Source organism: Parus major, chromosome 5, assembly GCF_001522545.3.
Source record: "Parus major isolate Abel chromosome 5, Parus_major1.1, whole genome shotgun sequence".
In the NCBI taxonomy this organism is placed as follows: domain Eukaryota; kingdom Metazoa; phylum Chordata; class Aves; order Passeriformes; family Paridae; genus Parus; species Parus major.
The window spans coordinates 58614780-58641844 of NC_031774.1; the positions used below are offsets into that span (position 1 = coordinate 58614780).

Here is a 27065-nt window from a genome sequence, read left to right on the forward strand (position 1 = left end):
AGAGACAGGAGCGGCGGCGGCGGGCGCGGGAAGGCTCGAACGGGCGGCGGGGCTGGCGGTGAGCGGCGGGAGGGAGGCGGAGGGATGGCGGAGGGATGGCGGCTACGGCCCCACCGAGACCTCGCGGGCCGTGCGGGACCTTTCCGGAGCGGGGGCAGCCGCGGGGGATGGGGGTCCCTGCCGAGGTCTGGCCTGGATGGACGGCCGAAAGAGAGGCCCCGGCGTGCCAGGCCCCTCCGGGCCTCGGGAACCCGGGCCTACATCCCCGCGATGTCCCCATCCCCACGCTCCCTATCCCCGTGTCCCCATCCCCACGGTGCTCACCATATCCCTATCCCTGAAATGTCACCGTTCCTACAGTGTCCCCATCTCCCGCCCAGTGACCTCATCAGCATGTCCCTCATCCCCAAAATATCCAGTGTCCCCATCTCCTATCCCCATGTCTTTTTCCCAATGCCCCCATCCCTGTGGCTCCCCCTAACCCCGTGTCTCCATCCCCGCGGTGTCACTATCCCTACCGTGTCCCCATCTCCAGTCTCCATAACCTCATCAGTGTCCTCATCTCCCATCCCCGTGCTCCTCTCCCAGCAATGTCCCCATTCCCATGTCCTCATCCTCACAGTGTCCTCATCTCCCGTGTCCCCTTAGTGTCCCCATTCCCTGCAGGTGGTTGAACGGGTGGGTGTCTCAGCAGCTCTCACTTTGTCCCCATAATCTGATGCTTTTCCTGAGGTGTTTCCTTTTAAGTGGTGTTATTTCTCCTCTTTTTTCCTCTCCCTAAGCAGACAGGTGGGAGCAGAGATGCCATCGACACAGAAGCCCATGCGGTATGGCCACACCGAGGGACACACCGATGTCTTCTTCAATGACACCGGCAGGTAACAGCCCCATTCCTCGAGACTGAGAGAGGAACGGGCTTGTTCCTCTCTCATGCTTCCCCAGGAGTTTGGTATTAGGAAAAATTTCATCACTAAAAGAGTGTCAGTCATTGTCACAAGCTGCCCAGGGCAGTGGTGGAATCCCCATCCCTGGATGGGTTTAAAAGCTTTGTGGATGTTGCACTTGGGGACACAGATTGGTGGTGACCTCAGCAGTGCTGGGGGAATGGTTGGACTCGATGATCTTAGAGGGCTTTTTCAATCTTAATGATTCTGTAAGTTTCTATATCAGCCACTGCTGTGGGAGATACTGGGATGGATTTATGGCCTGGCACGGTTCAAGAAATCCTTGGTGTTTTGCCTGTGCTGAGAACTGGCTGTGTGACATATTTAGGTGCTCTGAGTTTAAAAGTGATTGATTTATAACTTAAATGTAAGCATATATATATCCCAATGTACATATATATATATATATATATATATATAGTAAGTCTTATATATATAGAAAAACTCTATATGCACATTTTATGAGAGTGACTTCATTGATTTTAGCAGAAATCAGTGTAGTGTGGGAGTAAATACGTTTATGTATGCACTAAGAAATTAAAAATATAGTTGAAGGAATGCAATATTGGGATTGCTATTTTTTCATCTCTTCCTTGTGCTAGGTCTTGAATGTATAAATACAAACTATATATTTAGTATTACCTTTTTATAGACTAAAAGGTGAGCTTAAAAAAGCCCAAGCCCTCTCAAAACAAACTCAAAGGATATATAACATAACCTTATATAGTGGTTGTGGTTAAAGTCCATATTATTTTATTCTTTTTTTAAGTTCATTTATCATTGCAAAGACTGTTCATAAGAGATTGTCTGGTAACAAACCCTTGAAACCACAAAAAGCCTCGTTTGGCATTACAACCAAGCAGATTCCTGGATGTTGACAAATCCTGTGTCTTTCCACAGCTGTATTGTGACTTGTGGCAGTGATGGAGATGTTAGGATTTGGGAAAACCTGGATGACGATGATCCAAAGTCCATTAATGTGGGAGAAAAGGCCTTCTCATGTGCTCTGAAGGTAGGGTTGTTAACACAGCTCCTCACAGTTGTGGGTCTTCCTGCAGGTTGTGGGTTTGCCAGCTCAGGGATTGTTCTGTGGGTAACAATAAACAAGAATTACCTCTGACAACTCATTCTACCCCACACACAGTTGTAGAGGAATTACCACTTATACAAAACTTTTGTAATGTTTTTTTTCCCCCTCTCTTCCTTCATGTTCAGTTATATTAATTTCTGACTTTGATCTCCTTTCTGAGAAACAAACCCAGCAGATTAAGTTAATTATGCAATGAACTTTTTTGGCTGTTTCAGTGTTTTCTCACCATGTGGGTTGCAAGAATTTTCCCAGCATAGGGTGTGATCATCAATTATTAGGAAGAAAGCCAGGAGGTTGTTTTATGTGGGCCTGTGTTAAAGTCCCAAGGACTCATAATCTGTATTAATCAAAACTTGATTTTACAAAGTGAGTAATGGTGTGGTAACACGTTTTTTTTTAGTAATTGGTTGATGTTTCACTCCCAAAATTGTTGTTTGGCCTAAAGATGCCTCTGACCCTGTGTCCTCAAAGTGAGAAGAGGATTTATATGATAGAAAATAATTATTTTTGCTATTCATGTTCATGTGTTTAGCTTGAGAATTGACATAATTTCCTTCATGTCCAATTTTTTTTATATTACATTAATCATAGTGGGTCTAAAATAATGTCTTTGTGGCACTTTTAGAAGAGAAGACTTCCAGAAGCCAACATCAGTTCCACAAATACTGTGTATTTAACCTATTTCTCTGATAAAGAGAAATTCTGAAATTGTTTTTCGATTACCAGTGGTTTTGTAGAGTAGTATGAAAGAGGAAATAAATGAGTATTAAAATATTCATATTGCATTATACAAGTTATCATTTGAGATCTTATTCAGAATTACTGCCTTAAATGAATCCTCTTTCTTATGTCCTTTTTAACATTACCTCTATGCATGTAGATATCTATTCCTCAATACCTGTAAAAAATCTATTTTCAAAATAGAAAAAAACAAAACCCAAACCTGTAAAATCTATTTTCATCAATGATTTTTAGAGTCTTTTGCTGTAGATTTCCATCACATTAGTTACTGTTTCACAAACCAAGTGAGGTGACTTGAAATGGGTTCTCTTAGCAAATCAGTGGCAGAGGCAGAAATTGCTAAAACTATTAAAGAATAGATGAGGAAAAAATCCTGGGAAAAATTGAAAAAGGTGCTCCTAGTTTTGAGGGATGTTTTATTTTTAAACAGTGGGAGACTTGAATGTCAGGAAATCCTTTTCCAAAAATTACACTTCATTAGGGAAATGCCACAAGGGAGTGATCTGAGATGTTGATGTTGTAAATCTAATCTCTTATTTTTTTAGGTTATTCATTACTGACTGCTGCTTCCTTTGCCTTCAGGGTTTTTACTATAATTTTGTACACCTTAACAAAAAACCCCATGAAAATACAGCCCCCCCCCAAAAAAATACACATAATAAAAAAGAAAATAAGGCATTTCTTTATATTTATTTTAAAGATTTACTTCTGTGTGCAACTAAGGAATAGTATTGTTGCTCAAAGATGTATTATTTTCCAAGTGTGGGATAATCATTTCTTTTGTTTTGCACTTTTTTTAATCTGGATTAATTTTTAGTAAACATCTGCCTTTTGTTTTCTGCAAAGAACTGAGCTATAGCTCATGAACTTCTCATCTTTCCCTGGTGGCATTTAATTGAGAATTCCAGTCCAAGGGTGCCCTCTCCTGATGCTGCAGCAGATGAATCTAAACAGCATGCAAGTTAGTTTGGTTAAAGAGATAAATCATTAAAATTACTATGCTTGTCTGTATTTTTAGGCAGCAAAAAAAATAGTTAAAGAGTATTTCCCTTATTGCTGTTGCTGTCAGACCTTTTTGGAATGAATAAAGTTAATCTGCCAGAATATTTGTGACATCAGAGTGGGATTTTTGTCTCTGTGGCATGGATGTGTTTTTGCTGACAGATTTTGTGACTGATTTTGTTGTCAGAATGGAAGGCTGATCACAGCAGTCTCCAACAACGCTGTCCAGATCCACACATTTCCTGAGGGAGCTCCTGATGGGATCCTCACTCGTTTCACCATGCACGTCAACCATGTCACCTTTAGTCCTGATGGCACCAAAGTTGCTGCTGGATCCAGGTAATGTGGGAAGCATGAGGAAAACACTGCTGCCCTTCAGAATCCAGAAAATTCCTCACAGGCTGATTGTTACCAGCGAGGTCATGAACCCCCAAACCTCCAAGGGCTGTAAAGGATTGGGAAATGCCTTCAGAGGAGTGGAGGGGAGGAAAGGAATGAAGAGGAGTTTTGGAAACAGTGCTCTGGGAGCTACTTGATCCACCAAGTAGTTTTATATAGAAGGCAGGTGTTGTGAAATAATTTCATTTCTTTAGGAGGCTTGAGTGTTTTCAGCTCTCAGTCTGAAGCACAAGTGTTCACCCTTATGGATGTCTCCTCTCATTGAGGGTTTTGTCACTGGGAGCTGAGGATGATGTCCCAACTGCTCAGGATCATGGAGCTGCAGATGAATGTGCACATCTAAAAGTTAGATTTGTTCTGATTTGTGTGAGAGCTTTGAGTCATTCTCTGGCATAAGCATCACTGATCTGCCAAATGATAACAGATGACACTTTCAAGACTTGCCTGAGGGGAATTTAATATGTAGTTTAGTTCTTTTCTTAGGGCAGCACGTGTGCTTTTACAGAATATACTCTAGTCCTTTAACAGAGGAGGCAAAATAGCCAGCAGGCAATGGGGTTTTTTGTGGTTTTTTTCATGTGTTTAAGGCTCAGGTGATTCTTAATTGGATTTGGTGACCTCTTTGGGCAGCCATAGCTAATTCAGGCTGTCTGCTTGCCTCTCTTCTGGAATTTTGCTCCACAGGGGAGATGGCAGAGATCTGCTTCCTGACTTCTCTAAGTGTGAATTGAACCAGAAAAGCATTTTGGAGGAACATGTTGGACTCTGGCAGCAGCTCCACCAAAACTGGGCAGTAACCAGTGTAATCTCCAAATCTGACAGGGATCATGGCTTTGGGCCCTCTGCCAGTGCTTGTTTCTGAGAAAACAGCTCTGCCCCAGGATCTGACTTTGATTAGAGAGATTAGGCAGACAGCAAACTCTTTGCTGTTTTTAAAACTTTTATAACCCCCCAGTACTCCTGCAGCCTGGCTGGCACTCCCACATTTTTAGGAAAAAGAGCTCACAAGACTGTGAGCCACCCCTCAGTGAGGTCTTCTGTGTCATACGAAAGGAAAATGGTGAAAACATGAAGTGAAGGAGTGCAGCTGAGAAGAATTGCTTTTATTTGTCCCATATTTCTCCATTTTTACATGAAATCTTCAAACTTCAGTTGTATATAAATTTAACAACCAACTGGCTGCCAAAGCTGGCCTGAACTATGTGAAAAAGGTTAAAAGTAATGATTAACCTTATAGAATTAGATCCTAAAATGAAATTTCTGAGGGTATTGCAATGAGGTTTGAGAGGGAATGGTACTGAAAGTTTATCACAGGAGCTCTTTGACTTAGCAGTTAGGATTGATATTTTGAATTAAACTGCAGCAATGGCTGCAATTTCAGAAGAAGGAATGAAAAAAAAAATTCTCTTATTGTATCTGATGCACTAAATATTCTTTAAAATCCTGTTAAAAAGATCACACAAAACAAGCTAGTTGCACCATCTTTTTTTTAAAAGCCACTTGTCCAAATAATTATAGTAATGAATATTGTTCCCATTCAGCAGATAGTTCTTGTTAAGTCATCAGCTCTCTGGTATCTGAACAAGGATTTTTATTAGATCATGTAGAATATTATATTGAAGAGATATATGATTTGTGTGTGCATAATATCTTCTTCAAAAAACAACCATATTTTATGAATTTTGACATGTACAAAAATAATTTTTTGATAAAAACAGTCTGGCATGATTCCTATTGTAACAAGCCTCGATTCTCATTTTCCATTACATGGAAATAGTGTTGAGAGCTGTAGCTGCCCCAAAAGATATTTAATGCCCAATTTTTATTGCCATAAAAACATAGTTTGGTTTTGTTAATAGCAATGTTGACAATTTTATGTCATTGTGATCTGCAGTGACTTTATGATCAAAGTTGTGGAGGTGACCAATAGCAGCAAGCAGAAAACATTCCGAGGACACGATGCTCCTGTTTTAAGCCTGTCTTTTGACCCCAAGGATGTTTACCTGGTAAAAAAAACCACTTTTCTTACTTGCTTTCTGTTTTGAATCTCATTTTTCATGGGAAAAAAAAAATTAAACTGTAATTTTTACCAAAAAAATCCCAACAGTGGGTGGGCAGAGGAGACAACTTCATTTCATCTGACCTTCCTGGTGATGGATTCTGTTGCCTCTCAGGAGAACTCAGTCTTTGCTTTACTAATCAGTTACTGTCTGTGTTCTTCTGGAATCTAATTTAGAGGAGAAAAGGGGCCTCACTAAAGAATTTAATATTAATTTTGAGCTTCTTTTGCAAATAAATAGCTCACTTGAAGTATGAGGGTTTGAAATTACAAACTTGTTATTGGAGCTGAGTACAATTATCAAGATGACAGCACTGAAAAGTTTTAAATCTTAAAGTGGTTTAAACAGGGAGGCTTTCTTAGAACTGTCTGTGTATCCTGTATCTGTGGCATTTGTTATAGGCATTTTTCCATTTTGTAGCATTAATTTTTCTGCATCTTTAATTATTAATTTGTTTACTCCATTCTCTTCCCGAGGCCTCAGCGAGCTGTGACGGTTCTGTCAGAGTCTGGAACCTTGCAGATCAGGTAAAGGCTGCCCTTCCCACGTGAAATCTTTCCTAAGAAATCCAGGATTTCACAGGCAGCAAGAGGAGCTGGACTGAAATAACCCTCCTGGAGTAGGATTTTCCTTTTGGGGATGAAATCTAGCTACACTTCACAGAATACTCCTATCTGCTTCTGGGAGAAATTCCAAAACCTGATTATGAAATGTTGCCTGGGTAGCTGTGTTTTGTTCTTCCTGTCTGTGAAATCCCTGATTCCTTCCGTTCATCTCTCCTAATTGGCCAACACTGTAAGTGCCAAGGACAAAATGAGGATAGCAACTGACATCAGACTCCTCATTTCAGAATTTCAGCTTTCAGGATGAAGGAATTTCGATTATAATAAACAATTTATTAACTGTAGTAAACACATTTAGCCTCTGAGCTAAATCTTAGAACTCTAAGGGATTTGAGAATTTCAGGTGAAGGCTTTAATAAGTCAGTTCTGCATATGAATATGGCATTAGTTTTGCTAAATGCCACTGACTGGAATAAGAATCCCTGTGGAATTATTCATGTAAGTACAGTTGAAAATATACCCCCCACACTTGTGGCTTGCTACTTTTTTAAGACACAAGCATAGTTGTGTGAAATCTCATGTTCCAGACTGACTGTGGGTGCCTTCTGGGGAAATTATACTGAGAATGTTCCAGGACTGGGGCAGCTTGATGCATGAATCTGTGCTGTGATTTGAGATTACAGCCATTCATTCTTTATACTGCTGGGACCATATTCAGGCTGCTGTGTGTCACCTTGCTGCAGCTGATGCGGGTTTGACAAATGCTTTTTGGCCACATTTCTCTATAACCTAAAAATAGATGGGCTCATTTCTTCTGTACTTGATTAAAAATACATGTTCTGTGATCTTATTTCTGTTACAAGTAGTTTTATTATCATTAAAATCGTTTCAGGGCTACATTGACAAAGTATTTTTAAGGCAATATGTACTACTGTATTTTGATGAAAGAGATTATTTCAGTTCAGATAGATTTCCTTTTCCTTTAAGAATTTGTACTAAACAGCAGATTTTTGCTGAGCTAAAGAGCTTATTTTTTAAAATTTTGTTTTCAGACATGCACGAAAAGCTGGCTGCTGCTGCAGAAATGTAATGATGTGATAGATGCTAAATCAATCTGCAGGCTTGCCTGGCAACCTGGCACTGGCAAGGTAAGTGACTGTTTTATCACATCTTAATCCTTCTTTTGCCTCTGAGTCGGATGGCAGAATTCATTCTGGGCAAGCCCAAATTGTCCTGGGAGTAAGGAAGATATTTGGGGTGAAATTCCCTTTTAGAAAACATAAAAAGCTAGAAATGGCTCCTTGTTTAAACTCCAGACTGAGTTTGGCAGGAGTCCAGCTGTCAGCCCTAACCAGCATTAAACAGTCTTGGTGTGCTGAATAGGAAGGAACATTGTACACGAGGGAAGTAATCAAATTGTTCACAACAGAGCATCAGATGAGTCCTGTCCTTGTCTGCTTTAAGTAATTTTTTCCCTAGTCAGCAAATGTTTCTTCAGTAAGTTGTTTCCTTTCTTTTTACCTGAAGATCAAAGTTGCACTGACCCAGGTGGGGGTCAGTGTCTTCTCCCAGGTCACAAACATCAGGACAAGAGGAAATGGCTTCAGTTTGCATCAGGGGAGGTTTGGATTGGATATCAGGGAAAATTCCCTCACCCAAAGGGTTGTCAGATCTGGCACAGCTCCCCAGGGCAGTGTGGAGTCCCCATCCCTGGAGGGATTGAAAAGCTGCGTGGATTTGGCACTTTGGAACATGGGTTTGTGGTGAAGATGACGCTGTCTGGTTAATGGTTGGACTTGATGATCTTAGAGGTCTTTTCCTACCTAAGTGATTGCATGATTCTTCAAAATCCCTGGCTGCTATGACAGTGTTATGTATCAATTTTCCAAGGAAGAGTGAATGTCACCCTCAGTACAAATTGTTTCAATATCCAAGTTGTATAAAACCAAATAGTTTCAATTTTTAGCTAATTCTTCACACACCCATGTATTCAAAATGTAAGCAGTTGTCTTGCTTCTCTTACAAAGCAAGCTGCTAAGATCCTAACAAAAATAAATCCTAAAGAAATAACCAGCTGTTAACATTTATGTAGTTTTATGGAAGATGAAATGAGCTGGTTTGGGAATCAGGTATTCAAATCAGATTTATTGAGAAATTGTAACCTGATCAAAAGGAATTTAGGGAGGGAGGGTAAAGAATCACCCAAGCCTTGTGCTCAGGGCATTGAAAACTATGAGTGTGTATGTCATGTTTTGATAAATAAGAAATTATAACCTTATGGTGCAGTTTTCTGCCAGAAGGAAATGAAGATTACAGTAAAAACAGGCATGTTTTGCTCTGTTGCCTGTGGAAAGCATTAAAGAACCTTGTAATTTAAATTACTTCAGCTTCCTCTCTCAGTTGGCATGGCTGGGATGTTAGAGAGCTGTTAAATCCTGAGGCAGTCACATCTGTGAGGCTTCTGAATGGAGGAACTGTGCTGTTTGAGTGCTCTGTTTGACAGGTAACTTGTTCTAAATTGTGTAATATTTTTCCTTTGAGCAGCTGCTGGCAGTTCCTGTAGATAAAGCTGTTGAACTCTTCAGAAGAGAAACCTGGGATAGCCAATTCAATCTGTCAGATGCCTCCATCACACAGGTAGTTGCAGAAACCAGAGGTTTATTAAATACTCTGTATTTTAAATGTTATTCTGCTAGAAATTGTCTTCTGCACAGTTCCTCTCTCTTCCCTGGCCCCCTTCTCTTGGTAATGATTGTTCACATTTTCTGTTTAATTTCTGATCCTGTTACTTCCTGTTGGAAAAGAGGGCAGAGATACTGAGTGGTGTCAAACACCTTCATGTGGCTCTGATTCCCCTCTTTCATTTATAGTAACCCACCAGGTCTCTAAAGTCTCCTGATGACTCACCCACTGCAGCTGAAGAACATCTGTTTGCACAAATTGCTCTAAATACAGAGCTTTTTAGAGAAAATGTCAGGAGTATTATTTCTGTACAGAGCAGAGATGTCAGTTGTTCACTTTATATTTTATTGAGACGAAATTTGACTGTGCCACCTTCTTTTTTTTGGCCTCACTAGGTACTTAGGGATCTTTGGGTTCAAGAGACTCTCCTTCTGATATTAATATGCAGAACACACAGCCTTGGATTTTAATTTATGGGACTGTATTAAGTTCAAAATAAATAATGCTATGTTTAGTGCTGAGTTTACAAAATACACTCAGCTTCTTTCTGCATGTCTAGAATTGGGTTTTGTTTGGCCTCATGGCAAACAAAATGTGTTTGTGTTTAATGACAAAAGATGCATATTCTGAAACAAAAATAGGTGTGCTATCTTAAAGAGTGTTTTTTTTAAGCAACCATTTTTATAATAGTTTTCAAAGAAAAAGAGTGACTTAACCCCAGCCCATATACAGGAGGCTGAATATGGTCTGCTAAAAATGATTATCAATTTTTTAATTCCAGAATATCTGTCTGTTTTAAGCTCCAGAATAGGAATGCTATGCATGCATTGGTCACTTTTTGTTATTATTTGTTTTATTTTTTTTTTTCCTTAGCCCTTGAATGTTGTGGTCTGGTCTCCTTGTGGGCAGTTCCTGGCAGCTGGAAGTGTGGATGGCAATATAGTGGTGTGGAATGTGGAAACCCAGCAGTGCATAGAGAGGTATTCAGTGTTGTTCCATAAATCCCCAAGTTCATCTCTTTTTCTCAAAATAGAATTTTATGGTCTTTTCTGTAAAACTTGTTTTTGTGCAAATGTAGAACTCTGCCTCTTGAAAAGCCCTGGTGAGATTTACAGGGTTTTTTTGGTTTAACCTGTCATGCACCTTAGGGAAGGGACTTGAATGTGGATTTTGTTCAAATCCCAGAATCTGTCTTTGTGTGTATCTGTTACTATTTTTGAAACTGATGTTTGATTAAAGGATAGCTTTGATGGAAACAAATTCTCACATCCCAGACCCCCAGTAACATGTTTTCTAGAAACAGCCAGTCAGTCATCCTCACCTGTAGGCCAAAAAGGACAGACTGACAAATTGCAATTTGGTTAACTAAAGCTCTTAAAAACCCCTAAATATCCCCCCAATTAAAATCAAAGGTATTATTAAATGTGGTAGAGAAGAAGAGAATTATCTGAATATTCTGTGTAAGAAATGTAATTGTAACTGCAATCTATATGTTAAGAATTATAGACAGATTATATAAATAATTTGTGGGTTGGTTTTTGTAAGGATAAAGGGTGGAAAAGATAGAGGATTAGTTTATCAGTTTATTAAAGATAAACAAATAATATTCTTTCTATAACTGGATGGTTCTTGAATAAATGAGTGCTGAGGAGTTCCTTTGTCCTCTAAGTGTGTATCAGGAAGCTATTGTTTTAGGAATATGATTCTGATTGATTTTTAAACCTTAAATTATTTTCTTTGTAGAAAAGGAAGACTTGTTCTATTTTTATAGCAGCTGTTTATTCTGAAGGTGACCTATTAATTATCTTATTTTGTGTAATATAATTTTTTTGTACTAATAAAAATTACCACTTTTTACAATAACTCTTGGAGGGGAAGATTCTGTCCTGAGTAGCTTACTAAAATCCATTATTTTCATATTCTTTTTAGGATGAAGCACGAGAAAAAATACTCAATTTGTGGACTGGCATGGCACCCTAAATATAAACAAATTGCTTACACAGACACTGAAGGAAATCTGGGGCTGTTGGAGAATATTGGTGATGTAGAGAAGCCACATGACAAGGTGCTCAGTACCAATGACTTCTTGTATGAATATCATTATTTAGGTCATAAATTATATGGAACACTCTGTTCTTCAAGTTCCCTGTTGTGTGTTAATTTATTTCTTGAGTTCCATGTCCAAAGGAAGTTCTGTGCTGATGGCTGATCTGGTTGTAGGTTGCCAGTGCAGTGGCCAAAGACTACAATGATCTGTTTGATGGAGATGATGATGATTATTTAAATGGGGATATGATTGAACCACCTTCTTCCCCAAAAACTGGAGAAAATGAGGATGATGCTGATGACCTTATGCAACCCCCAGGCCATACGAGACGGGCAGTAATTCATGATGATGATGATGATGATAACTCACTAGGTACACAATGAACTTATTTTCCAGAGCTCTTCTACTGGGATGATCTTTTAGCATCCTCTAGTCAGATATATTCTGCTTTGTTTTTCCAGAAAAATCTTGACTGTTTAATTTTTTTTTAACCTATAATATGTCATAATACTGTTTGTAAGATTTTTTTATATATATATTTTTTTTTTAACTTCTAGATATTGGGTTGATAAAAGCTAGTTCTGGCCTTCTTGGAAAGGATGATGATGGTGATGATGAGACTGGTGGCTTTTCAGCTTTGCCACCATCATCTACACAACAGCCTTTCTATGATGGGCCAATGCCAACCCCCAGGCAAAAGCCCTTCCAGTCTGGCTCCACTCCTGTGCATCTCATGCATCGCTTCATGGTAAATCTGTGTGGTTATTTAGATTTAGATGCTTCTTTTATATTTAATATTGTCCATTTTGTGTCATGTTTTAATCTAATCCAAGATTTTTTAAAAAAAAAATTAATACTTTACAGTGTGAAACTTAATAATGGAAAGCAGTTTTGTTTTCATGCAAGGACTCCATAATGCTTTGATTTACATTTCAGTTGCTTTAGAAAGAAATACTTTGCTTTAAGACAAAATCAAGCTGTGCAGTTTGTACCCATGCTACTCAATTCTAGCAAATCCATTTAAAAATTCCTTTTAAGTCAGAACTGTGGATATTTTTGTGCTGTTAAGACTTCTATGTTAATCATTCACTATTTCTTTCTATCTGCAAGTTTTTTACACTTATTTTGGTAAGGAGAATGATGGCTGAGCAATGAGACTGAAACTACTTTATATATATACTTTAAAACAGCCTTATTCAGCTGTTTTAGGAACCACAAGTCCTAATTACACAGCTCTTCAATCTTTTTCCAGCCTTCCACCCACTCTGCTTTCAGATAAAATAATTACAGCAGGCTGGTTTAGGGCAGTCTATCTGATGGGTTTAGGACATTTGATGTGATTTGGGGTTTTTTTTTGGGGTGTGTGTGGTTCCTTTTGCCAGGTGTGGAACTCGGTTGGAATCATTCGCTGCTACAACGACGAGCAGGACAACGCCATAGACATCGAATTCCACGACACCTCTGTGCATCATGCCACACACCTCCCCAACTCCCTGAGCCACACCATGGCTGACCTCTCCACTGAAGCCATTCTGCTGGCCTGTGAGAGTACAGAGGAACTTGCAAGGTATGGCCTTGCTCTGCAAAACCCATAATAGGGAGCTGCTTTCAACTTGTTTCTAATATTTCGGCTTTTATTATCAGCTTCTATCAATTTTGAGCTTTTTGGCTTTTGATCATGCCTTTTATTTATGGGACCACTTTCAAGGAGGATTTTAGCTTCCACCTACTTGAAGACTTCAAGAGTACTGAAAAATGTAATTTGTTTCTTGAGAATTTCTTTTAAATTCCTTTTTCAAATGTATATGTACTGGAAACTTCACACACTTTGCAGGCTCAAAGGGAATTGTAAACATGAACAATAGTTTTTCAGTCTGCTCAGATTAAAGATCAATCATAAGGGTTCAGCTATTTCTTTTCACACTGTTGCTAAGGAGATGTTTGATGATACCCATAATAATTTCAAGTGTGAAGAACACAAGTTTATGAAAACCACAGAAAGATTTAAGCAGCTGGGCCAGTTAAACTCTGTTCTTGCATTTAAGAACAATTTTAACAGTATTTTATTGTTGGTTTCTGTGGAAATATCTTGAAGAAAGAGCTTTCTTCTTATTTTCACACATACAGCCTCGTGGTAAGTTGAAAAGCGGCCTTTAAAAGTATTATTTGCTATATTTTGATTGTCTGATTTTGAAAGTGTCAGTGTTTTTCTCAATGGAAATGGGTAACCTCTCAAAATCACTGTCTGTAGATTGGTCATAGGCAGTTTTCAATTATTAAGAACTGAAGTTTCTAATATTTTTCTCCCTTTGAAAGAGAGCATAACATGACTGACTTCTAATAAGGGCTGATATTCAGGGTGCCAAGGAGGATATTTAACTGCTTCCATCTAAAAAATCTCCCCTCAGACCTTTCAACTGTCTGTGCTTCAGGCTTTAGAGGCTTCACATCTACAGTGCTGGAGGTCAGGCTGGCTCTTCAGTTTTTGAATAATAAAAGCAACACCTTTGCAAATGACCACTTGAAATTTGCAGTGCCATCTGTAGGTCCATCAGAAATCTCTGATAAAAATTAAATATACCAGTGTATTTTCAGATATTGTATTTACTTCATGTTGAGATGTTTGTTGGTTCTTTGTCTCTGCCTTAGCAAGCTCCACTGCATCCATTTTGGCTCCTGGGATGCCAACAAGGAGTGGACTGTGGATATGCCAAAGGATGAGGAGATTGAGGCCATCTGTCTGGGTCAGGGCTGGGCTGCCTGTGCCACCACTGCCCTGCTGGTCCGTGTGTTCACAGTTGGAGGAGTTCAAAAAGAGATTTTCAGTCTCCCAGGCCCAGTGGTGTCCATGGCAGGACATGGAGAGCAGCTGATGGTTGTTTATCACAGAGGTAGTTTTCTCCTTTTGTCCTTTTTTGAACTGGGGTTGTTTTCAGTCCTTACCTCTCACTGGCTTCTCACACTGGTTAATTTGTTTGTAATCACCAGAGAGTGTTTTCTGCTTCTTCATGGTTTTTCTCCTTTTCTGGGTGATGCTTTTACAAACACATCCATCACAACCCATGGATCTGTGACTTCTGACAGCAGAGCCTGTGTTTGATATTGGGATGCTGAGATTAAACTGTGGGGAAGGGGAGAATTTTGAAACAGTGAAATTAATATATTAAATTTGGGGTTCAGATGTGCCAGAAGGAATTACAACAGGAAATTAAGGAAGTTGTTGTGCACATCTCCTGTGTCCAAAATATCAAATAGTCTGACAGTGGTATCCATGGGTAACACTGCATTAGAATTAATTTCTGATTCAAAACTAATTTAGCCAATTCTTCTATTTTTTAACACAGTCATTGAATAACTTCTCCCTAGGTACTGGATTTGATGGGGACCAGTGCCTTGGGGTACAGCTGATGGAGCTGGGAATGAAGAAAAGGCAAATTTTGCATGGAGACCCTCTTTCTCTTACAAGGAAATCCTATTTGGTGTGGGTTGGATTCTCTGCTGAAGGTATGAAACACCTGTATGAGAAGTGTTGGGAAATTCTGATTACAAAAAATCTACAGGGGGGATTACAGGAAAGCTGGAGAGGGACTTAGGACAAGAGGAAATCTTTCCCTGTCAGAGGGCAGGGATAGGTGGGATATTGGGAAGAAATTCTTCCCTGTGAGGGTGGGGAGCCCTGGCACAGGGTGCCCAGAGAAGCTGTGGCTGCTCCTGGATCCCTGGAAGTGTCCAGAGCCAGGTTGGATGGGGCTTGGAGCACCCTGGGATAGTGAAGAGGTCCCTGCCATGGCAGGGGGTGAAACAAGATGATTTTTAACATCCTTTCCAACCCAAACCATCTTGTTATTCTATGAATAAGTTTGACTAATTAATGCCCTCTCAGTATTGTAGATCTCAGGACTTGGACTTTTTCTTCCAACCTCCTCAAGAATAAACAAAATTCTATTTCTCTATTCTTTCAATATATTTGTCAGAAATATTTAATATTTTTTCATTCAAATGTTATCAGAACTTGTTCTCCTGACTGACTTTCTTGCTCAGCCAAAAGAAATAAACTGTGTTAATACACCATAAAAGCACCCCAACCTCCTTAAATTGGTAGCTTGGGAGGACCTTTTATAATAAACATAAAAGAAGTAATTTTATAATAGCTGATTTCCTTTGGGAATCTGTCCAAGCAGTATAAATTCGATTTCTCCATAAAATATTTTAATTTTGCACTTATCAATTGACCAGCAGTGAAGTTGGCTGACAGAAGGTGGCGCATCTTTCCAAGGAAACTGCCTTTCCCAAACTCATTTGTGCTGTTTGGGGGTGAGGATGTCTCATCTGAAACGTGTAAACCATCATTTCCCAGCTGTATCCCCCAGTCCCATCGTGCTGGGTTGTAATTTGCTGCCTTTGAGAGGAAATGCTCTGGTTTATAACAAACAGGTACCCCTTGTTACGTGGATTCCGAGGGAATTGTGCAGATGCTGAACCGAGGACTTGGCAACACTTGGATTCCAGTGTGCAACACCAGAGAGCATTGCAAAGGGAAATATGATCATTATTGGGTCGTTGGCATCCATGAAAATCCCCAGCAGCTCAGGTCAGATAATTCACAAGGAAATGCTTTGTTTGTCTTGGCTTTCAATCCTAGAGAATCCCTTTTCAATCCCTTTTTACAGAGAGAAACTGCAAACTTCAGCTGGTGCTGAAACAGGTGCCTGCTACATTTGCACAGCAAATGGTAACTCCCCAAATAGAATTCTGCATGGAGGATTCATTATTAAACTGTTTTTGAGTAATTCATTAGAGTTTTATAATTTGTAACTGATTAATTGGCTCAGAGGTGTGTGTGCACTTTATTGACAGATTCATAAAACTGCATTTTTCTAGAGAAACTTTCTAAAGTTATGGTGACTGTTAGAAATCTACTCCTGCTTTTGATGGTTTCAGTTGTTTTTTCTTTTTTTCACAAGTTTTTGGGGGTTCTTGGTATCTTCCAACCCCCCTGTTTTCCCCTTTTTTGACTTTGAAAAGAATCCAATCCTGTAACTCATCTGCATCATCAGACATAGATAAATCAGAGCTGTCTGCTTTATATTATATTAATATTTAAACTGTGACCTTGAAGAACTATTCTGGATGCAAAATTGCTCAAATGTTTAGCTGAAAGCTAACAATTTCTTTATAAAATGTTACACTGCTGTGTCTAAATAACTGTTTCTCTTTAGTGTGACCTGCATGCTGGACATTTTGTTGCTAAGCTTTATTTGTAGCCTTTTTTATTCAGTGATGTGTGTCCTTTTCCTACCAGGGCAGAACCCATTAGCTCACATATTTTAACAAAATTTAGACTCTCTTACTTTACTAATTATGGACAATTGTAGAGCTTGATGAGAGACTGCATTTTATTTATGTGGCATTCTTTATAATACTCTGCTTTTTTGGACTAAGGGAAATAATTTGATACCTCTGCTTTAAAGTCACTTCCCTGCCTGTTTCTCCCTCTAAACCATTATGTTGGCCTCTAGAAAATTCACCAAAAATGTGCAGGTCACATCACATTGATAAAAATGGTTAACTGTGTGTCTCTCATCCTGAGTTTTTCCTTTACTCCAAGAAAGAGAGTGCTGCTCTCTGAATTGCAAAGAACATTTTACTCAAAGCCAGAAGAATAATGAAGATATGGAGGGGGGAGGGTTGTTGTAGAAACACCACATGCCTTAATTAAGAGATAGCCAGAACACTGATGCTTCCTGTTCTTTTTTTTCCAAGTCTCTGAAACAGCAGCTTAGAAACCCAGATGTTTTTGTCAATGCTGCATTGGTGCTGCAGGAAGCACAGCTCTTCCCCCAGTCAATGGTTTGCATAAGTGATTGTTCCCAGAAATTACTCCTTTCGATATAATGAAACAATAAGTCTGTGCCTTCAGTTATTCAGTGGTTTCTGAGTTTAATATGTTGCATTTACTCTTTGTTACAGCTGTTAAATCAAACATTATGTGAGATCAAGATCAGAGTGTGTTATGTGCCACATTTGGATTTTAAAGTGTGAACAAGAGCAGCGTGTGCCTTGCTGGTTTTGAAATCTTTTCTTGCTTGCCATGTAAAGATAACCCTTTATGCACATTTAATACAGCAGTCTTAAATACCAATTGTAAAATACTAATAATACTAATAATAATACTAAATACTAATACATTGCTATATTCAAGCCAGTCATTTAATTGCCACTTTGCCATGGACAAATCCTCAAATTATCTTGCTGCTTAGGAGACCTGCTTCAGATGTGGAACATCTGCTGAGTGTGGGTGTGTTTTGTTTCCTGTGCACAGGTGTATTCCTTGTAAAGGAGCCCGGTTCCCTCCCACCCTGCCACGACCTGCTGTAGTAATCCTGCCTTTTAAACTTCCTTATTGCCAAGTTGAAACAGAGAAGGGGCAGATGGAGGTATGGGATGGTGTGGGGTCCACAGCTGGGAGGCTCAGGTGTCCCTGGAGTGGGGATTATCTAAGACCCCTATTAATCACCTCTGCTGTGAAAGAGGACAGTGCAAACCCTGAGTAAAACACGTGGCCAAGTGGATTATTTGGTTCAGTGTATTGTGGGGCTTTTCTGGTTTGGTTCACAGCTGTTTCCAAGTGAACACAAAATAAAACAAGCAGAGCTGGTGCAAAGTTGTATTTACACATGATCTGTTTCTGACCAGTGAAGTATTTCTCACTCTTGTGTCTTTAGTGGGTTGTGATAACAGAATTGGGGATCCCAGGCAAGATGCTCTTGAAAATGTCTGGGCTTTACTATTTTAGGCATAACAAAATTTTTAAAAGACGTACTAAGTATCCAGATTCATAATCACTGAAAACACAGGTCTTCTGGCTTGGTTTATTTAGAGGCTGGTTGAAGCAAGATGTGCCTGTGGACAACGTCTAGAAAAATAATTATTTATTCTTCAATTTTAAATATTTCAGACTTGTGATGCTCAGCTGTAATGCACAAAAGAGAAATGACCATAAAATTCTAACCTCAGCCTTTGAACAGTTAAATGCTATTTGAAATTTATTCTCTTTGGTAGAAGTGTAGATACAAAGTTTCAATAGTAAACACACTGTCAGTTTTAATGAATTCTCCCTCATTTGGTTAAGTGTTTTGTTCTTTATCTGATAAAGTATGTTTGCCATTCCTCCCTCTACCCAAAATAATGGGATGAGAATGCCAAGAACTGTTAATTTGGCTTGGGGTAATATGTGTAGGTAAAGAAAAGTTATTCTAATATATCTGATGAAAACATACTGGTTTTGAATAACTTTATAATTATTTTGAACAAGGCTAGCCTTATAGTTTCTGTTTATATATCTCTCAGGTAAACTCCTAAGTTTCTGGAATACTTCCAGTTTGCTGTGGGATAGCAGATAAAAGAACTTATTCTAGAATTGTCTATCTTGATAGTGTATTGATGAACATGTAGGTTTCATCCTTCTGCAAGCCTGTAATATAAATGGAATTCAGCATATATGGCAACTGTTGGGATCAGTTTGTATAAGTGTGGTTGTTATCCATCTTTTCCTTCGTAAGCATTGACTTGAAAGAGAATTGTCTACCCCCCAACCCTCATTATCAGAGGAAGGGGAAATTTAAGAATAAGTGGATAAAATACATTGTAAATTATTAGGCATTATGTTATAGACTGTTTTTTCCTCTCTGAATTCCAACACTCCCTTTTTTTTCAGGAACAGTACTGGCGTTCTGTTGTATTTCACAGCCACGTGGATTACTTGTCAAAAAATGGCTATGAATTTGATGAAAATGCTAAAAATCAGGCAGTGAAAGAACAGCAGGAACTTCTAATGAAGCTGTTTGCTGTAAGTACAAATACATGATAGAAAAAAATCCCTGAGATTTATTCCTGAGACTGGAGGTGCTAAGGGCCAGGCTGGACGGGGCTTGGAGCAATCTGGGATAGTGGAAGGTGTCCCTGCCCATGGCAGGGGGTTGGAATGAGATGAGCTTTCAGGTCCCTTTCAACACAAACCATTTTATGATTCTGTAGTTTATTTGTAGATGGCATCTGATGTAAATGCTGATGTGATTCCTCTTATTAGGAGTCTGGCTAGTGATTGGCAGTCAGCTAATTCAGACTCTGACAAAAGGTGGGCTGCAGGTAATCTTGTCTATCAGTGTGAAGGGTGAAGGGGAGAAGGAAATAAAAAAGCTTTTACTTTGATCTTTAGTTCACGATTGTTGGTAGCTTGTCTTTATTCATTCACTCCACCAAGACCACGATATTGCTACTCCTGGAGTCTTGAGGGAGCTGTGGAATTGAGGTGTGTGACTCCTCAGGCTTCTTCTCTTGCAGCTTTCCTGTAAGCTGGAGCGTGAGTTCCGCTGCGTGGAACTCGCTGACCTCATGACCCACAACGTGGTGAATTTGGCCATCAAATACGCCTCCCGCTCCCGCAGGCTGAACTTAGCCCAGCGCCTCAGCGAGCTGGCTGTGGAAAAAGCCTCAGAGCTGGCAGCAGCACAGGAAGATGAGGAGGAGGAAGAGGATTTCCGACAGCACTCGAACGCTGGGTAACGCGAATTTCAGTGCCTGAAAAGCTGGGATGGTTTTTACTGCTCTGTTGATGTTTGGATGCACTTCTCTGGCCCACAATTTGCAGGGTATTGGTGAAGTGACACTTGGAGCTGCTCTGATTGTAAATTATTCCTGTGAAGTGGCCATCCTTGTTGGTGTCTTGTGAGGACTCCTCAGTCCCAAGATACCAGCACAGAGAGAAACATCTCCTCGTTTCCTGTGTGCCTGTGTCCAGCAGCCTCAATACTAACTTGCTCTGACTGGAATTTTCTCTTCCCACCTTTCCCTACCTTTGGTTATTTGGCTCCCACCTGTTTTTTTTAGCTCTTTGTCTCTCAATCTTCATTCATTTCACACCTGTCTTAAAATCCTCTTTCCCACTCATCCCTTTTTTTTCAATATCCCATCTCAATTTATTTTGTTTAGTCTTATTCCCTCCTAACTAATCCCAGCTCTTCAAAGCTATGGGACATACTACAGGTTGGCTTTGCATTCTTTTTCTCTTTGGGCTATCAGTCTTTCCTACCTGCATCTGCTTTGTATAACACAATGAGGGAAAAGGTGTGTGTGTGTCTTGGTGGGTTTTTTTAATTGTTACAGGATTGTTTTTTAGCATACTTCAATTAATAATAATAATAATATATATTTATATACATTTATATCATATTGTTGGAAGCAATGTCTTCCTATAGCAATTTTATGTATGAAGTTTGGGACTTATTTAAGCAAAAGGAAGTGATAAGTCCCTGAACTTATCTGTAGCCTTTTCCTTCTTCTTCTGTGTTAAATTGCACAGTCAAAACTCATTTCTAAATAACTCTGGCTTGTTCTTCTGGATTGTGTGTGGAGGCTGTAATCCCATGTCTGCAACTTCAGCCACTCTGAGGGTTAAAATCCATCACAAACACTGTTTTGGTGGAAAGAAATGAGCCTTTTGTTTATATATGTTACACAGATTTTGGTAATTGGCAAATTTTAGGAGGAAAATGCAAGAATTGTGCATCCTACTATACTGGGAATTTGGAGAATAATCAGATTAAATTTTGAAACTTGGTGCCTTCAGTATGAAATTATATATCCATTTTACCATCTGTGTGTATATTCATGGATGCAGAAAAGTAATCTGATGATACTGGAGGTATATATGTTTACATGGAGATTACAGAAGATCTTTAATATTTGCATTTATATTTGTTGCAAAGTGTTCTGGCAATAAAGTTATGGAGTGGTTAATGAATCTTTAATGATCACAGTTTAATCAAGGTATAATGCACAGATGCCAAATGTTACTGTTCTTATTGCCTAAATTAGATAAGTGAGCTTGGTATCTGTTGTTTGTTTTCCTTCTGAATTTAGTGACCACTTCCTTTCTGCTGAATTCCTTCCTTTTAGTTACAGCAGCTCTGCCACGAAGTGGGGTCAGCTGCCAGGCAGGAATGTGCAGCAGGACCAAGAAGTGGAAGATGCTGAAGAAATTGATGCCTGTGAGGAAGCAGAAGAAACCCCAGAAGTGCATAAAGAGAGTAAGAAAAAATACATTCTCTGAACAGACTGGGAGTTATCCAGACAACTTTTGCTGACTTAATAAGGAATTAAGTGGCTCCATATTCCAGCCTGTGCCTGCAGTGACTGCAGAGGAACAAGTTCACTGTGCTGTGTCACTGCTGTGTGTGCACTGTGCTCAGTATCCATTAGAGGGGCCCTGGGGGATTTTTTCCTGTTGCCTGATTTTATTCCTGAAGGACTGGCTCACCTTCTAATCAGTTACTTTGGTTTCAGCTCCAATCTTGCAGGAGTTGGATTGATTGAGTAGTTTGCTGGGTACACTTTAAGGAATAAGCTTAAGGTTTAAGAAATAAATTTACAACTCTAAATCTAGGTAGAGGTGACAGATGGTTTTGGAGAAGTGCTTGTACTGTCTGAAAATGAAAAGTCATGCTTTAAAATATAGATAATTTTACTGTAATCATGGACTCACAGAATGGTTTGGGTTGGAAGGGACCTTAAAGATTATCCAGTTGCAGCCCTGCTGCCAAGACCAGGGAAACCTTCCACTAGATCAGGTTGCTCAAGCCCCATCCTTCCTTACTTGTCTGTTTGGTTTGATTTTTTAAGGAATTTATGCTACAATATTTTATTGCATTTAAATATGTACTCCTTTCTTTCTTTAGAAGAGCCAAATAGTTTCTCCAAAAGTGTCACTTCAGCAGAGGTGACTACTCCAAAGCCTGGTGAGTAAATCATTAATTCCAGGACAAAAGGATAACACCTTTGTCATTCTTCACAATATCTGCTCCTGTTTTTTATCCTTTGTTCTCCCATTACTAATTAAATTTAGTGCATAGCAGTGTTGTCAAATGGTAAATTCACAGAACTACCAAACCCACAGAGTCATGGGCTGGTTTGGCTTGGAAGGAACCTTAATGTTCATCTCATTCCAACCCCCTGCCATGGGCAGGGACACCTTCCACTGTCCCAGATTGCTCCAAGCCCTGTCCAAGCTGGCCTGGTCACACTCATTGTTCTCATGTTTTTAAGAGGTTCCCTATTCCTGTCTTCACCACCTAATGATGTTCCTTAACACTGTTCTGATGGCCTTAGCTGTGCCAAATGCTGAATCAGTGCTTGCCTGGCTATTCCATGAAGGCATTCTTTGGGACAAGGGAGAAATGAGAACAGTGGTCAATGGATTTGTTTCACTAATCACAGGCACATTTATTACTTGCAAGGCAGAGTGAGAAATCCTGAGGTAGAACTGTGAGTGTGGGCAGGCAGGGGCAGAATGTGACCTCAAGCAACCTGCCAACCCTTGAGCAAGAATAATAGGAGTGGAAACGGATTTGGGAGTGGAGGAAATACTGGGTCTTCCTCTGGGTTTGTATTTTAAGCTGTTGGTCCTGTGTGGCATTTCTGATAACTAAGAATAGCTGAGCACGTACAGCATAACCTTCACAGGGTTATTAAAGTCTCTCTCTACTCATCTAAAATGTGCACTTTGTCTCAAAGATTTGGATATGTGTGAGTGCAGACATTTTTACATTCTTTTTTCTCTCTGAAATAGCTCTGGTTGCATCCAGCAGCCGAGGACGAGTGAATCCATTTAAGGTAAGAATTGCTGGGTCGATTGCAATGCTCTGCAAATCCAGATTCTGTCTGGAATTTCCAATATAACAGATACTTTGGAGAGCAACGTGACAGAAAATAAATAAAACACCTATTTATTTGTTTTGCTAGGTGTCACCCAGCAAAAAGGACCCAGTGGCCCCCTCAGTAAATATTTTAGACAATATGACCAAATACTCAAAGAAAACATCTTCATCTGGCAGTAGAGCTGTAAACAAGCAGAACCCTCCAGTTATAAAGCCTCTGACTCCCAAACCCAAGACCAAGCAGGTAATGTCTGTAGTCTTTCTTGCATCATTTCAGTGAAGAAAAAACAAAAAATGGAATTTTACCAGCTTTTATTCAAGTATGAAACCCTGTGAGTGAAGCAGCAGGATTCATTTAAGCATAGTGCAAAAATTATGATGGCACATAAAACAGCAGAAAAAAAAGATCAGTTTACTTTCTGTACTGGGCCTTGTGCTTTTATTTTAAATCATGTAAACATCTGCTGTTCTGAAATTGGATGGACTAGATACTCTGTTAATGCAAGTGATTATTGTATCTTTAGAAAAGGCTTGGGGTTTGTTAGGCTACATGGTACATGTTGTCTGAGAGTCAGGTGTTTTTACTTTTTTTCTTTCTTATTCTTGATTTCTCTAGGTTTTAGCAGCCTCCTTCTTCCAGGCTCGCACAGCTGCATCTAATTCTGGTGAAAAAATAGTGGAACAAAGAGAACAAAAAGCAGGAAACGAGTCCCAAGAAGCCAAAGTCACTGCACAGGAAAACACTGAAAACAGAAGGTGAGAGATACTTGCATCTCAGTGCCATATTCCAATTTTGATAGAAATGCAGGTTCAAAATCTGTTCTATTTCTGAAGATGTTGGACTAGCCAAAGAAATATAACATGAATATTAAAGTTTATCTCACAAGTTGTCACATTCCTGAATCCACTTGAGAAATGTGGGAGGGAATAATAAATGAGCTCAAACTATAATAAATAATATAATAAATGAGTTCAAACTATAATTTTGGGGCTCTAAGCAACAATTTTTGCCTTGATACTACTTGTAATGACCTTTGATAAATGAAACCATGCTGCTGTGTCAGTTCCAAGTATAGGAAATACTGAAGTTTCAACAGCTCTAGAAAATGTCCAAGGCTCAAAGCTATAAGGGTCTTATGTGAAAGAGTAAAAGCTTTTATTTTGGTGGCTTTTTAAAAGAGAAGGTCAATAAAAACCTGAATTGCCTGAGGAGCTCATCTTTTCCTAGCTCAGGCTCTAATCTGTCTTGTTCCTGGGAGGCAGATGTGTTTCCTAACAGTTGCAATCCTCATGAAATCTGCATAATTATGATCATGTTTCATTTAGGCTTCATTTAGCTGAGGAAGATGAAGGTAGTTATTACTCATTTGGACTGGCATTCTTTTTGTTAACCTTTACAGATGATGTTCCACAACAAGTGGCAAGGAGAGCTGTGAGAAGGATGAGCTGTGCTAATGAATGTGCTCTATTTTTAGATTGATGGGGGAAAGGAAGAGAGCCATTATGCTTTGTCATTCTAAAACTGGAATGTTAATCTCCATATATATATACACATATATATATATCACAGTTTTTAATAAAAATGCTTGACTTAGTCTTGTCAGCATGTTCTCTGAGCACCCTGCAGTGGGACAGAGGAGGCTGCTGCCCTGAGAGGTCTTCTGAGAAAATAAAAACCCAGTTAGGTGCTGCTCAGAAATGTTGCTGTGGGAGGATGTGGTTTTCCTATAATCTTCTTAACCAGACAATTTTTTGTGTGCTTGCTTTAGACCAAAGACAGGTTTCCAGATGTGGCTAGAAGAGAACAGAGCAAACATTTTGACAGATAATCCTGATCTGAACGAAGCAGAAGTAATAAAAGAAGGCATGAGTCGATTTAGAATGCTGACATCAGAGGAAAGGATGGTAAGAAAACATTCTCTAATTCTGTGGGTTTTATAATTTCTTTCCCTCCAGTGAATCCCTCAGTTATTTTCAGTTAGGAATTTTTTCTTGAAAATCCGCTCTTGTCCATCTTTATGGATTTCAGTTTTGAATTCTGCCATGATCTATGACAAATAATTTATGAAAATATAAACTGAATTATAAGCAATATCAGAAAGCAGCTTTTCCAATGTGAGGCTTGTGAGAGGAATGTAATCAATGAACAAATAACAAAAGGAATGACTTTAAATTCATATAGCCAGGTTCAATTTACTGGGGATTAAATTTGTTCTAATTTAACTTGTTGGGCCTTTTGGGTTTCTCATTTCTCCAGAAAGACAATTAAGAGCTTCAGTTTCATATACAGTTTCAAAAGAAGTCCAGTTTTGAAGGAGAATGTTGTTAGAAGAAAGGAAAGTGAGGAAATAGTTCCGCACTTAATCCCTGATAGTTCTTCATAGGAATTAGTTCAGTACCTTAAAATCAGAGTAATAATGTGTATAAAACAAAGTAGTGAGGTTTGTGGCCTAATTTGTAGTTTTCTGTTCTCCTTCAAAGGTGTGGACTGAGAAAGCAAGAGGAGGAAGCATTGGTGACTCAGCAGAAGACAAAAAGCGAAAACGTCCCACAGCTGAGGAAGATGAAGTGAAAAAGAGCCAGGAGCAGAAATCCGAGGACACAAATGTATCCAAAAAATCCAAGCCTTTAGATCCATCCACAAACAACAGATTGTCATCTTTTGCCTTCAAGCAGAGCTAGATGAAGTGATGCCTTCTCAGTGTCTGTGTTCTGAAAGCATTCGTGGAAGAAATTCCTCTGTGTTGAGGAATTGGCTGCTGTGCTCGAGGAGCACTGGCAAAAAGAGTGCCTGGCTCCAAATAGTCTGTTAGAAAGTGTTTTATTATGAATTTTTGAAAGGAATGCTGAGTTCCCCCTCCCACTCTTTTACAAGTTCCTGCTCATGGGTCTGTTCTCTGGCAGCACAGCCCTGAGCAGCACTGTGTAGCTGTGGTACACCCTGTGTGCCTTGATACCAGTGATATTGGGTGCTGAATGCAGCTTAATCCTTCTGGGGAGGGTAAACTACATCCAAAATCTGCCCTGTGGTTTTAGAGAGGCAAAATAACGGCTTCCCTACCCATCCCTACTGCCTTGAGAGTAAGACACTCAGGGGAATGGGTGTGAGGGCGAGAAAGCTGAACACCGGCACTTGTTAAGCTGCATTTTCAACACCTGTGGCAGTGGCAGAGCCTGATATGGGCAGGGATGGAAAACCAGAGTAGAAGCTGAGTTAGGAAGGTCAGGTGTGCAAAGCCAAACCATTCCAGACTGTGCAAAGGTGCTTTCCCAATCCCTGCCTCAGCAGGATCCAGAAACTGCTCAGAACTTGTAATGTTTCTAATGTTTGTTTCTGTAATATTTGTTTCTTTAAATAAAATATGACTTTTTCTTTGTTTAAGGTGATAGAATCTTCTTTGGAGTTGTAATTGAAGTAAACAGATTTCTATCTCCCAGCCAGTTGGTTTTACCCTGCTCTGGAGACAGAGCACTATGTCTAATAAATGTATTTGAAGCAAACTCAGTTTTTGAAAAGTTTTCAAAGATCAGTTAAAATAACTTTTTAGCATAACAGCTGAGACTGAAGAGTTCTCAAATGATATTTTTTTTTTTTTTTCCTGTTTGCACAGGCTTTCATTGTTTTCTTTTTTCATTCCTCTTCATACTGGCACAGGTTCCCAGGAAAGCTGTGGCTGCCCCTGGATCCCTGGAAGTGCCCAAGGCCAGGTTGGATGGGGCTTGGAGCAACTTGGGATAGGGGAAGGTGTCCCTGCCATGGCAGGGGGTAGAACTGAATGTTCTTTAAGGTCTCTTCCCACCCAAACCACTGTGATTATTACTG

General features: G+C 39.5%; 1 protein-coding gene across 1 annotated transcript; it reads left to right on the forward strand.

Moving 5' to 3' along the window:
• The first annotated feature begins 22 nt into the window (after window positions 1-22).
• WDHD1 (WD repeat and HMG-box DNA binding protein 1) lies at window positions 23-26629 on the forward strand. Its single transcript, XM_015632281.2, has 26 exons — window positions 23-58; window positions 786-878; window positions 1845-1956; window positions 3965-4116; window positions 6071-6182; window positions 6713-6763; window positions 7852-7947; window positions 9344-9436; window positions 10355-10461; window positions 11411-11546; window positions 11702-11900; window positions 12086-12276; window positions 12911-13095; window positions 14178-14419; window positions 14895-15032; window positions 15963-16119; window positions 17851-17965; window positions 19246-19377; window positions 19872-20089; window positions 21486-21616; window positions 22265-22324; window positions 23155-23198; window positions 23328-23486; window positions 23859-23998; window positions 25012-25147; window positions 25724-26629. Exons 2-26 carry the CDS (start codon window positions 802-804, stop codon window positions 25922-25924), a joined length of 3384 nt encoding a protein of 1127 aa, XP_015487767.1. The 5' UTR covers window positions 23-58; window positions 786-801; the 3' UTR covers window positions 25925-26629.
• Window positions 26630-27065: the final 436 nt, after the last annotated feature.